Here is a 12,423-nt window from a genome sequence, read left to right as displayed (position 1 = left end):
TCAGAAGCACTGAAACTGAAACTGTGATTAAAAATCTTCCAACAAACAAAAGAACAGGACCAAATGGCTTCACAGGTGAATTCTACCAAACATTTAGAGAAGAGCTAACACCTATCCTTCTCAAACTCTTCCAAAATATAGCAGAGGGAGGAACACTCCCTAACTCATTCTACAAGGCCACCATCACCCTGATACGAAAACCAGACAAAGACATCACCAAGAAAGAATACTACAGGCAAATATCACTGATAAACATAGATGCAAAAATCCTCAACAAAATACTAGCAAACAGAATCCAACAGCACATTGAAAGGATCATACACCATGATCAAGTGGGGTTTATCCCAGGAATGCAAGGATTCTTCAATATATGCAAATCGATCAATGTGATACACCATATTAATAAAATGAAGGATAAAAACCATATGATCATCTCAATAGATGCAGAAAAAGCTTTCGACAAAATTCAACACCTATTTATGATAAAAATCCTCCAGAAAGTAGGCACAGAGGGAACTTACCTCAACATAATGAAGGCCATATATGACAAACCAACAGCCAACATCGGTCTCAATGGTGAAAAACTGTAACCATTTCCACTCTGATCAGGAACAAGACAAGGTTGCCCACTCTCACCACTATTATTCAACATTGTTTTGGAAGTTTTTGCCCCGGCAATCAGTGAAGAAAAAGAAATAAAAGGAATCCAAATTGGAAAAGAAGAAGTAAAGCTGTCACTGTTTGCAGATGACGTGATACTATACATAGAGCATCCTAAATATGCTACCATAAACAACTAGAGTTAATCAATGGATTTGTTAAAGTAGCAGGATACAAAATTAATGAACAGAAATGTCTTGCATTCCTATACACTAATGATGAAAAATCTGAAAGTGAAATTAAGGAAACACTCCCATTTACCAATGCAACAAAAAGAATAAAATACCGAGGAATAAACCTAGCTAAGGAGACAAAAGACCTGTATGCAGAAAACTATAAAACACTGAGGAAAGAAATTAAAGATGATACATAGACAGAGAGATATACTATGTTCTTGGATTGGAAGAATCAACATTGTGAAAATGACTCTACTCCCCAAAGCAAACTACAGATTCAATGCAATCCCTATCAAACTACCAATGGCATTTTACACAGAAGTAGAACAAAAAATTTCACAATTTGTATGGAAACACAAAAGACCCCAAATAGCCAAAGCAATCTTGAGAAAGAGAAACGGAGCTGGAGGAATCAGGCTCCCTGACTTCAGACTATATTACAAAGCTACAGTAATCAAGACAGTATGGTAGTGGCACAAAAACAGAAACACAGATTAATGGAACAGGATAGAAAGCCCAGAGATAAACCCATGCACATATGGTCACCTTATCTTTGATAAAGGAAACAAGAATATACAATGGAGAAAAGACAGCCTCTTCAATAAGTGGTGCTGGGAAAACTGGACAGCTACATGTAAAAGAATGCATTTAGAACATTCCCTAGCACAATACACAAAAATAAACTCAAAATGGATTAAAGAGTTAAATGTAAGGCCATACACTATAAAACTCTTAGAGGAAAACATAGGCAGAACACTGCATGACATAAATCACAGCAAGATCCTTTCTGACCCACCTCCTAGAGAAATGGAAACAAAAACAAAATAAACAAATGGGACCTAATGAAGTTTAAAAGCTTTTGCACAGCAAAGGAAACCATAAACAAGACAAAAAGACAACCCTCAGAATGGGAGAAAATATTTGCAAATGAAGCAGCTGACAAAGGATTAATCTCCAAAATTTACAAGTAGCTCATGCAGCTCTACATCAAAAAAACAAACGACCCAATCCAAAAATGGGCAGAAGACCTAAACAGACATTTCTCCAAAGAAGATATACAGATTGCCAACAAACACATGAAAGGATGCTCAACATCACTAATCATTAGAGAAATGCAAATTAAAACTACAATGAGATATCATCTCACACCAGTCAGAATGGCCACCATCAAAAAATCTACAAACAATAAAGGCTGGAGAGGGTGTGGAGAAAAGGGAACCCTCTTGCACTGTTGGCAGGAATGTAAATTGATACAGCCACTTTGGAGAACAGTATGGAGGTTCCTTAAAAAACTAAAAATAGAACTACCATACCACTCAGCAATCCCACTACTGGGCATATACCCTGAGAAAACTATAATTCAAAAAGAGTCATGTACCACAATGTTCATTGCAGCTCTATTTACAATAGCCCGGAGATGGAAACAACCTAAGTGTCCATCATCGGATGAATGGATAAAGAAGATGTGGCACATATAGAAAATGGAATATTACTCACCCATAAAAAGAAATGAAATTGAGTTATTTGTAGTGAGGTGGATGGAACCAGAGTCTGTCATACAGAGTGAAGTAAGTCAGAAAGAGAAAAATAAATACCATATGCTAACACATATATATGGAATCTTAAAAAAAAAATGGTCATGAAGAACCTAGGGGCAGGACAGGAATAAAGACACAGACCTACAAGAGAATGGACTTGAGGACACGGGGAGGGGGAAGTGTAAGCTGGGACAAAGTGAGAGAGTGATATGGACATATATACACTACGTAATGTAAAATAGATAGCTAGTGGGAAGCAGCCGCATAGCACAGGGAGATCAGCTCGGTGCTTTGTCACCACCTAGAGGGGTTGGGTAGGGAGGCTGGGAGGGAGGGAGACGCAAGAGGGAAGAGATATCGGGATATATGTATATGTATAGCTGATTCACTTTGTTATAAAGCAGAATCTAACACACCATTGTAAAGCAATTATACTCCAATAAAGACGTTTTAAAAAAACCAAAAACCTTGAGAGAAAATGGAATGTTTTAAAAAAAAGAGGATATCTAAGATTTCAGAAATTAAGAATTTCCCCCTCCCAAAATCTGTAAAAAATTATCTTCTAAGAATTTTTTTACCTCCAAACCATAAAGTTTCAACTGAAGAAGTAACAATTAATCACCAATACAGGAAAAGAGGTAAGTTTATAGAGAGAGTTCACAAAGTATGTTTTGCTAGCAAACAGATAACCTTGATCAGTTCGATGAATATACTCATGATTTACAAGAGCATCTCGATTATATTGAAAATAAAGAATATATGCATATTGATCTAAGAGAGTAATAGATCTAGAGCAGTGATTCCAAGCCATGTTTTCTTGAAATGTTTCAAGGATTCCACATTTAACTCAGTTCAAACAATGTTCTAAACTTCTAAAATAATAAACACATTTAAAGAGGTATATCCAAAAAAAGGATATATTAAGACTATATTAAACAATTTATAAAAATCATGGATACGCCTGTTCAGTAGGAAAAGCTTCACATTATAGCAAACAAAAAATTACAAAATAGTTCATTTTCTTCATCATTAAATATGAGAAAGATCTTTTTAACTTAATTGTAACTGAATTTAGAAAGACAGCCAGAGGTTGGTGCCGGCTAGAGTCCAAACGTGCTCCAATGAGCCTTCTCAGCGTGTGTGAAAACTCATGTCACTTCAGTATATCTAAAACTTTAACTCTCCAGCACACGCCGTTTCTCTGTTCCTCTCAACCGCAGTTGTTAGGCAAATTACTACTCTACTTAAAAATCAAAGGAAAAATGATACCATAATCTCTCCCAGAGTGCCCTTGACTCTTTTGACAAAGAAAGTAATGATCAGGGGCCCTTCCAGAGCTAACGGCTCCAAATAGGTCTCCTCAGATAAAGAGTCGGGAGCAAACTGAACCACTCCATTTGGATCACCAAACTTTTGTATCTAGAAAGAGAAACAGAGAGCAGAGTGAAAATGTATATAACAGCTATGGATGAAATTACGGTATCCAATATATCAATACACTGATGTATTGTGTATGTACAAGATAAGCTGAGGAAATGAAAGAAACACAATCACGATACTTGGATATAATCCACCTAGCTACCTGATTTTTAAAAACCTTCTTTATTACGTTGATTGTTACCAAAACAGGTAGATTCTTATCCCCCAAAGATAATGGGAATAAGTGTTCAGAAAACTACAATTTGTAGAATCACCAAAGGATAATACTTCAATGACTGAATTTAGCTTTATTCACCTCTCATTTGCTTCATTTAACCAGTTAAGTTTAGCTAACCTCTTTCTACTCATTATGATATAATACAATATGGAGAGAAGCAAAGGCCCTGTGACGGTTAATTTCATGTGTCATCCTGGCTAGGCTACAGTGTCCAATTGTTTGGTCAAACACTAGTCTAGATGTTGCTGTAAAGGCATTTTGCAGATATGATTAATATCTACAACCAGCTGACTTGAAGTCAAGAAAATTATTCTCAATAATGTGAACAGACCTCATCCAGTCAGTTGAACCTTAAAGAGCAAACACTGAGGCTTCCCGGAGAAGAAGGAATTGTGCCTCAGGACTGTAATTTAGGAATCCTGTTTGAGTTTCCAGCCTGCCCCACAAAATTCAAACTCAAGACTGCAACTTCGGTTCTTTCCTGGGCTTCCTGCCTGCCAGCTTGCTTTATGGATTTTGGACTTGCCAGACCCCACAATCCCATGAGCCAATTCCTTAAAAAAAAAAACCAAAAAAAACCTCCTTCTCCATATATATTTCCTAATAGTTCTGGTTCTCTGGAGACATCTGACTGATACAGACCCCAGACATGAGTGTTTTACAAACTTAAAAAAAAGGTGCATCTTTCAGTCTTTTTTTCAGTAACCTTGGTCCCCAGTACTTTCTTCCCCGATGGACTGGGTGATTCATGCAAAATATGCTGAACTCGGATCTGATCCACACCATCATTGCCCTAATTGTACAAGTACCATTCTTCCTTCCAACAATCTGACTTGTGACATCTGTGAACTTTTATGTACTTTAATGGCAAAGATATCCAATGCGTATGATATGACAAATGCCTCCTCTCTAAAAGTGCCAAATATCCCCAAAACATCAGATTTTCTCAGAAAGTGTAAAATAAGTATTTCTCATTATCTTAAAGCCTTTAAAAATTATCAGTCGGGGCTTCCCTGGTGGCGCAGTGGTTGAGAGTACGCCTGCCGATGCAGGGGACACGGGTTCGTGCCCCGGTCCAGGAGGATCCCACATGCCGCGGAGCGGCTGGGCCCGTGAGCCATGGCTGCTGAGCCTGTGTGTCCGGAGCCTGTGCTCCACAACGGGAGAGGCCACAGCAGTGAGAGGCCCACGTACCGCAAAAAAAAAAAAAAAAAAAATATATATATATATATATATATATATATATATCAATAATAAGGCTATGGAATAAATTAATATAACAACCAGAACATCTGACCCACAGGAATTACTATGACTTCATTTGGTCTTATAACTTTAAATTCATCATAAGCCCATAGAGTTTCAACAAATGTAAATGCATTTTCCAATAAATCGTTAAATCCAAAATTTTGTGGGCAAAACAAATTCGGACTTACTGTTAATGTAACATCTTTAGCTCTGGAGTCTAATTTAGCTTCTCCTTTCACAAGTTTAAGTTTAATAATGAAAGTCTTTTCAACTTCAATGTCATCATGAGGATAGACTATCAGAGTGATGCTTCTCACTCCACCTTCCCCATCTCCAAAGGAGAAGGACCCGCTCACCGGGTCAGCGATGTCTCTGTTCTGTGATGGTAAGGCTTCCTGAGAATTGGGTCCGACTATCTCCCAGTTTACCTGCAGGGTGTTTGTTTTTTTTAATAGAAACGATCAGCTTTAAACAAAGAATTACTTAGCAGGATATGTAGTATTTAAAATATATATAATACATGTGAAAATTATTCTAGAATACCTCCAGCAAATTCCTATGTTATCAACTCATGTTGTTTAAAACAATATTTGCAAATATAAGCTATGTATCTATAGAATATCTGTTTTCATGAATAGCAATGTCTAACAAGTAAAGAAAGATCTGAATACCCAGTCATTTGTTATCACCACAGGATAACAAAAACATAAAGGTACATATTCTAAATATATATATTAGAGTAATATGAACTTTAAAAATATGAGTACAAACTGTCTTGCTAGTGCACAGCTTCTGTCCATCAAAACCTATTTGAATCAGACTATAAAACCATGTGAAAGGTCTGCTGGGCGTGCAGCAATAAATATACTTAAATTCCTAGTGTAAGAGAAACAGAAATTTTCATAAATTGTTACAAGAAACAAAAATTTTATATTGCAACAAATGCATTTTTTAAAGTTTCTATAATTTAAAATTGTATACTTTTCATATGCATAAAGAAAGAAAACTGGGCACTTCTCTTTGCTTCTTTCATCTTTCATCAGCATTGGACACAGCTGACCGCTTCTTTTTCTTGAAACACTGTGTCCTGTCTTCCTTGGCTTACATGTTACTCACATAACACATACCTTCCTAGTTTTCCTTCTTTACTTCTCAATCTTTTTGGCTGGCTCTCCCTTCTCAGATCCCTAAATGTTGGGAGCCCGCGCTTGGGTCTATACCCCTTACATCCCTGTCTACACTCCTTAGGCCACAGAGTTTCAAATGCCTCCAGGTGTGTCAACATCTTTTGAATCTGTGTGCAGTCCTGACCTCCCCACAACCCACACTCGAACTTCCCCCTGCCTACCTGCCCCTCCACTGGGGTGTCTAGTAGCTATCTCAAATCAACAAGGCCAAAACAGAACTCTTGCTTTTCCCCCCAAGCTTCGGCATCTCAGTAAACAGCACTACAATTTAACCAGTTGCTCAACTAAAATTCTAGCAGTTATCCTTGATTACCCTCTTCCCCTCTACAAGCCCAGTGAATTTTTCCTCCAAAACATACTCAATGCCCATTCCCATCTGGCCAGCTCCATCTCCACCCTTGTCTGAGCCATCGTCAGCTCTGCCCTGGGCTATAGAGGGCAAGAGCCTTCTAACTGCTCTCCCTGCTTCTACTCCGGCTTCTTGACAACCCACTTTCCTCACAGCAGTTATAAGTGCACTGACAACCTGGTGACACTGACATCATTCCCCTGCTTAAAACTCTCTAATGGCATCCTATTTGCACTTAGACTCATCATCTTTAACCTGGCTTAGAAAGTTCTCTGTGACCAAACACCTACTGGCCCCTCTGATCTATCTTGTGCTGTTATCCCTTCATTTCCAAGCCCATCCACCACATGGACCTCTGCATACCACAAACATGCCAAGTTTGTAGATCTGCACTAGCTAATCCCTCTGCCCAAATGCTCATCCCTCTAACAATTACTTGAGCACCTCTTTCTTATCATCTTTCAGCTTTAATATCACACCCTTACCATCCAATCAACAGTGGCCAGCAGGTCACTTATGATTGTGTCTCCTGATTTTACATTCCTGCAAAAAACTTAGTGTTATCAGATCATTTTCTCTTCAGTTTTTTGTTTATTGTTTGAAAACTTTATGAGAACAGAGATGAAGTCTGTCTTGTTCACCAGTGCGTTCTCAGGGCCTATAACAGGGTCTGGTACATGGAAAGCCCTCTACAAATACTTGTTGACTTTTACCAGAATCCTTCATTTAATTTTTAACTTTCTCTCAAGAGTGTCCTGAGGACAGCTATATGCCTTATGCATTTTTATGTACTTCAAAGGATTTTAGAAGCTGCTTTATACCTACTAGGTAATTAATAAGTATTACTATGAATAAATAAATGACTATATTTGAGGAATAAGAAAATCCAACACCATATCTATCAATCCAAATTATTTTTTAAATCATGGGAAGAATAACTCTACCTGAATCTCTCCCAAGAGTCCTCCAGTCCGCTCCAGCATCAAGGGTAAAATCATTGTAGAATTGGGATTAGGAAGAGAAATTTTGCTTTGATTGAGAAATCTTACTACACCAAAGGGAGAGTCACTCTTGGCAATCGTGATTCTGCACACTAGGTGGCGCCCAAGGACCGCTCCACCAGTAGCTCCAATGAGCAGGATTTCAATGGGCTCCTCAAATTCACTGCATAGCAAGAAGGAGCAATTCTGTGAGTCTAAACATATTAAAATGCTTCTAAAATCCAAATAACTAGTCATTTTCAAAATTGGTCATACATATTCAAGGCACAGTAGTCACACACCAAGTGGTAAGAAGAGGGTGCTTAGCTAAAAGCACAAATGATCACTTCAATATTACATAAACTGGGATAGTTATTAGACTTTCTTCCCCTCTTTTTAATTGCTTAATGCATTAAGGAAGTGATCTGCAGGATGTTTCCACATTCTGATTAGACTTTTCAAATCTAGAAGAATAAAAATTATTATTTCTTCTTCTGTTTGAGAAAAAGTGAGGCACTATCACAATGGACTCCCAATCCCTTTTTCCCTATCTCAGCACCTCCTAAAGTTTCTCATTCATTTTTCAATGGGTACAAGTATAATCTAAAATTCTATTATCAGTGCAAAACACAGGTAAGGACTGGAGCACAATACTCATGCTTTACATATGCCCATGTTATTTCCAATATCACTAAGTAGTTTTACCTTTCATTGTCATCAATGATGGAAACATTTATAAAACTTAAGCTCTGCCCATGCTGAAAGGTGACTGAACTACCATGCAGTACATAATCAACACCACCAGGAACTGCAGAAGAGCTCTGAGAGATGACATCAGCTGTCACACGGCCGTAAGTGCCATGAAGCCTCACCACTGGAATCATGATCATCCCTACGTCCTCCTCCACTGTAACAGGAATTTGAAATTAATTGGTACGCCAGACAAAGCAAGTGACTTTTATAAGATTCAGTCAAATCAAACATGACAATTAAATATAACAGTACAACACAAGCACTCAATTTTTCCGCAGTTCATTTATTGCTTTAAAAAACAATTAGTGAAAATGTCATGACTTATTTTTTTTTTAGGAGAACTACAGTATGTCACAAGTTGAAAATTATAGTGAGCAGTGTAAGTTAGAATTTAAATAATCGATTTAATCATTAGCATAGCCATTCTTTCTCTGTGTGCCACATATAAATAAATAACCCTTGCTTTTTTGACAATGCTAGATGAGCACAAAAAACACTTAAAATATGTGTACTCAAAGGAAACCATTCTGGGGGGCTTCCCCGGTGGCGCAGTGGTTGAGAGTCCGCCTGCTGATGCAGGGGACACGGGTTCGTGCCCCGGTCCGGGAAGATCCCACATGCCACGGAGTGGCTGGGCCCATGAGCCATGGCCGCTGAGCCTGAGCGTCCAGAGCCTGTGCTCCGCAAAGGGATAGGCCACAACAGTGAAAGGCCCGCGTACCGCAAAAAAAAAAAGGAAACCTTTCTGGATTGTTTCTGCATATTTAACTGAAACATCAGTAATATAAAAAATAAGGTGTATGTTATTTATATCATATGAGTGTTTGAAAACTCCAGATATAAAGATGATTCTGTTACATTTTCAGTTCCTATGAAATCTACTTGTAAATCTGAAAATGTTTCCTCAGTGCTTGATTTCAACTTAAAATTTCTATTCATATTTCATTTCTTCTTCAGCTATGCTAACATATGTATATTAAAATATCATTTAATAGAGTTCACACTAGCCAGGGCTAAATAGTACTGAACTTACATTGTAATTATAAATGCATTGTCCCAAATATCCCCAAAGATAGTGAATCAAACAGAAATCAGTGAACAAAAAAGATCCAAGTCCCATTTTTCTGCTGGTATAAAAATGCAGCCTTTTTTTACTTGCTGTAGACTGAAGTTCACAAAATGGTGATGTTTTCCAGGACTTTACCCATGAAGTCAATACAAATCAACTCCTAAAGTGATTTCTGATGAACTTAAAAAATGGCTAGATAATGAAAGAATTTCACGGAGGCAATGAAGCCAATAAATTAATTGCAACAAGATACCATGTTTATTTTGAAAGGTATATTCATATTCTGCTTTTGAATAAAATCAGAAAAAGCAGCCACCTCCTTCTACCAGGAGGAAATATAACCATATATTCTGCATTCTGCTTCTATAAGAGGGGAGAATTGGCAAGATAAGGCAAGCTGCTATTAGATACTGTTTCAAGAAAGCATGATTAGGAGTCCAGATACTACCTGCACCTGCGGCCCAGTAAAATATTTCAAAGGTGATTATTCATTAGGAAGTGAATATTCACTGATTTCTAATCACAAAGGAAATTAAGCATTACATAAATTAGAAATATAAGTGTTTGAAATATAAACATTTCAACAATCTTAAAGTTAAACATAGTTTCTCTAAATGCCTTATTCCCAACCATTCCACTTTGCCATACAAAAGTGAGATTCAAGACTGCCCAAAGGTAATTCAAAATATATTTTTAAAATAAATATGTAAATATATATAAAGGCATATATAAATACATACAAAGGTGTATATATGTGTACACACACACACGCACGCACACACGCATGCACACACCCCAAATCAGGAAAATTTGCATACAGCAATTCAAACTGACAATGTCGTGCTGAGGTACTCTAATTCAGAAATTGGTGGTAAATTTATAAGTAACGTTACTGAACCTACCTTCAAAGGCAGTATAACTTGGGTCAAATTCAATGATTCCCTCTGCATTATCATTTTTCATTATGATGATTCGGACAATGGAGATGTCTCCTATTTCAGGAGGTTGATCCACCTGAAGTCCATTTTCTTGGATGGTAAAATCATACCCTCTTTCAGAGTCATAAAAAATAAATAAAATAAATTGAGTATAATTATTTAGCATGAATTGAAGAAGGGTCCTATTAGCTCCTATAATTTAGTCCTATTAAGCTTTTTCATCCTTTTAAAGATCCCAACACGAAAATACTTTTCTTTTCTGAAATGATGTTTGAAATATATTTCTGTGCTGTTCCCAATTATCACCGCCTGCATAAAACCAGAACTAATATAAAGTTATTAAACTTAGGCAATAGGAAAAGATAATAAAACTATTAGGAAATTGGGAAGAAGTTGGAAAATGAACCTCTGGGGCTAGGAATGTACTGCTGAACACATGCTACAGTAATGGGTCACGGAAGGGAATGTACATGAAATTGTAGTGCACTCAAAGATGGAAACCAGCTTGGTTAGAGATCTACAGTGTTAGGTGAGAGGGTTACTTTATTTATTTATTTTTTTTATGGAAGAGAGAGTTACTTTAAGGATATAATGAGTGTCATGCCACTAAAGAAATTTTAAGCTAAACCATCAAGATTCAAGAAAATATTCCAGTTTCTGTGAATATCAATTAAATCAATGCCTCTATTCTTTCACATAGATGGTAGCTTACTTGTCTAGCAATGTATTTCTGCTGAGAAAGTCTCTTTTAAAGATTGCTATTACTCCCATCAAAGAAAAGTTTTGACTTCCTGGGCTTTACATCGCTTTAATTCCTGAAGCTACCAAAAAAGATGGCACTAAACCATTTTAGTCCTTCCTTCAATTCCCAAATTCTATTTACCTAGTATTTTTAACCTACCTAGTTTGGAAAGGTTGAACGCTCATTAATTAGATTATATACAAGACAAAATTAGAAAACTGGGGGTTAAAACATTAAATGATAAGAGAAACCGTTATCAGTAGTCTGAGATGGATCATGGTTTAGCTGCTTACCGTAACTGAATATCAAGGCAGTAAACTTTCTAGCAACTAGGCAAATTGGGTTTATACTACTCTCCTTTTCAGATCAAAGGAAGCCTAGAAATTTATCTGGAAGAAAAACTTGTTTCCTCAGAATTAAGCTTAAGTAGGAATTGCCCTTTTTAAAGGGCAGCAGCGAGGACAAATGCCTCAAGCTCCACTTAGTCAAAAACACAGATATAATCTCACACATAATGAGCTACATTTACCAAACTTCACTCAATTAAAACAGTCAGTGACCATCTCAAGTTTTAATACATTTAATATAAGTACAAATTCATTCCCATCGTCAGACACAGAATCATACCTGGGAAATTTAAGAGTTGAAGTGTTAGTGAGCCCACAATAATTTTTCCCAGGGGAATGATATACACTCTGCCTAAGTCATTCAGTGAAATATTTTAGTTAAAAAAAGCTTTAAAGCATTGCATTAATATCACAAATGCAAAAGCATTTTCATTGCATGCACAAGTAAACTTCCTTTAGGACATATCTAAGTGCAAACATTATTCCAGCTGAAGGTTGTATGTAAGCCATAGGTACAGAGGTGCTTCTTGAGCCACTTAACCTGTAGGTATTCCATCTATTTCATCATGCAACACGTGTTTCCCACCCTTGTTAATCAAGTCACTGCACTAAATCAGAGAATGAGAGGGACTCAATATGGTTAACTCTTGATTTTCAATGAAAACATGGTACGTTAACTACCAACCATCTTTTACTCAAAATTTTCTCCCCTGCTTTAAAAATGCCATTGGGCAAACATCTACCTCATTCATCACAAAGAAGACAATATTGTACAGCCT

The 12,423-nt window shown here is 37.0% G+C and overlaps 1 protein-coding gene across 1 annotated transcript in view; it reads right to left on the bottom strand.

Moving 5' to 3' along the window:
- The window catches only part of ADGRV1 (adhesion G protein-coupled receptor V1), a 564,972-nt gene that overhangs the window by 348,468 nt on the left and 204,081 nt on the right, over nt 1-12,423 (bottom strand). Inside the window, exons 67-71 of the mRNA XM_060146321.1 lie at nt 10,520-10,668; nt 8,501-8,702; nt 7,760-7,979; nt 5,468-5,707; nt 3,644-3,793 (exon numbers count right to left, since the gene is read on the bottom strand). Of these exons, the coding sequence (XP_060002304.1) occupies nt 3,644-3,793; nt 5,468-5,707; nt 7,760-7,979; nt 8,501-8,702; nt 10,520-10,668 (961 nt within the window). The remainder of the gene's footprint in view (nt 1-3,643; nt 3,794-5,467; nt 5,708-7,759; nt 7,980-8,500; nt 8,703-10,519; nt 10,669-12,423) is intronic.

This window comes from Lagenorhynchus albirostris, chromosome 3, assembly GCF_949774975.1.
Source record: "Lagenorhynchus albirostris chromosome 3, mLagAlb1.1, whole genome shotgun sequence".
Taxonomy (NCBI): domain Eukaryota; kingdom Metazoa; phylum Chordata; class Mammalia; order Artiodactyla; family Delphinidae; genus Lagenorhynchus; species Lagenorhynchus albirostris.
Note: the sequence above shows the minus strand (reverse complement) of the source record. Positions and strands in the feature narration are given on the sequence as shown.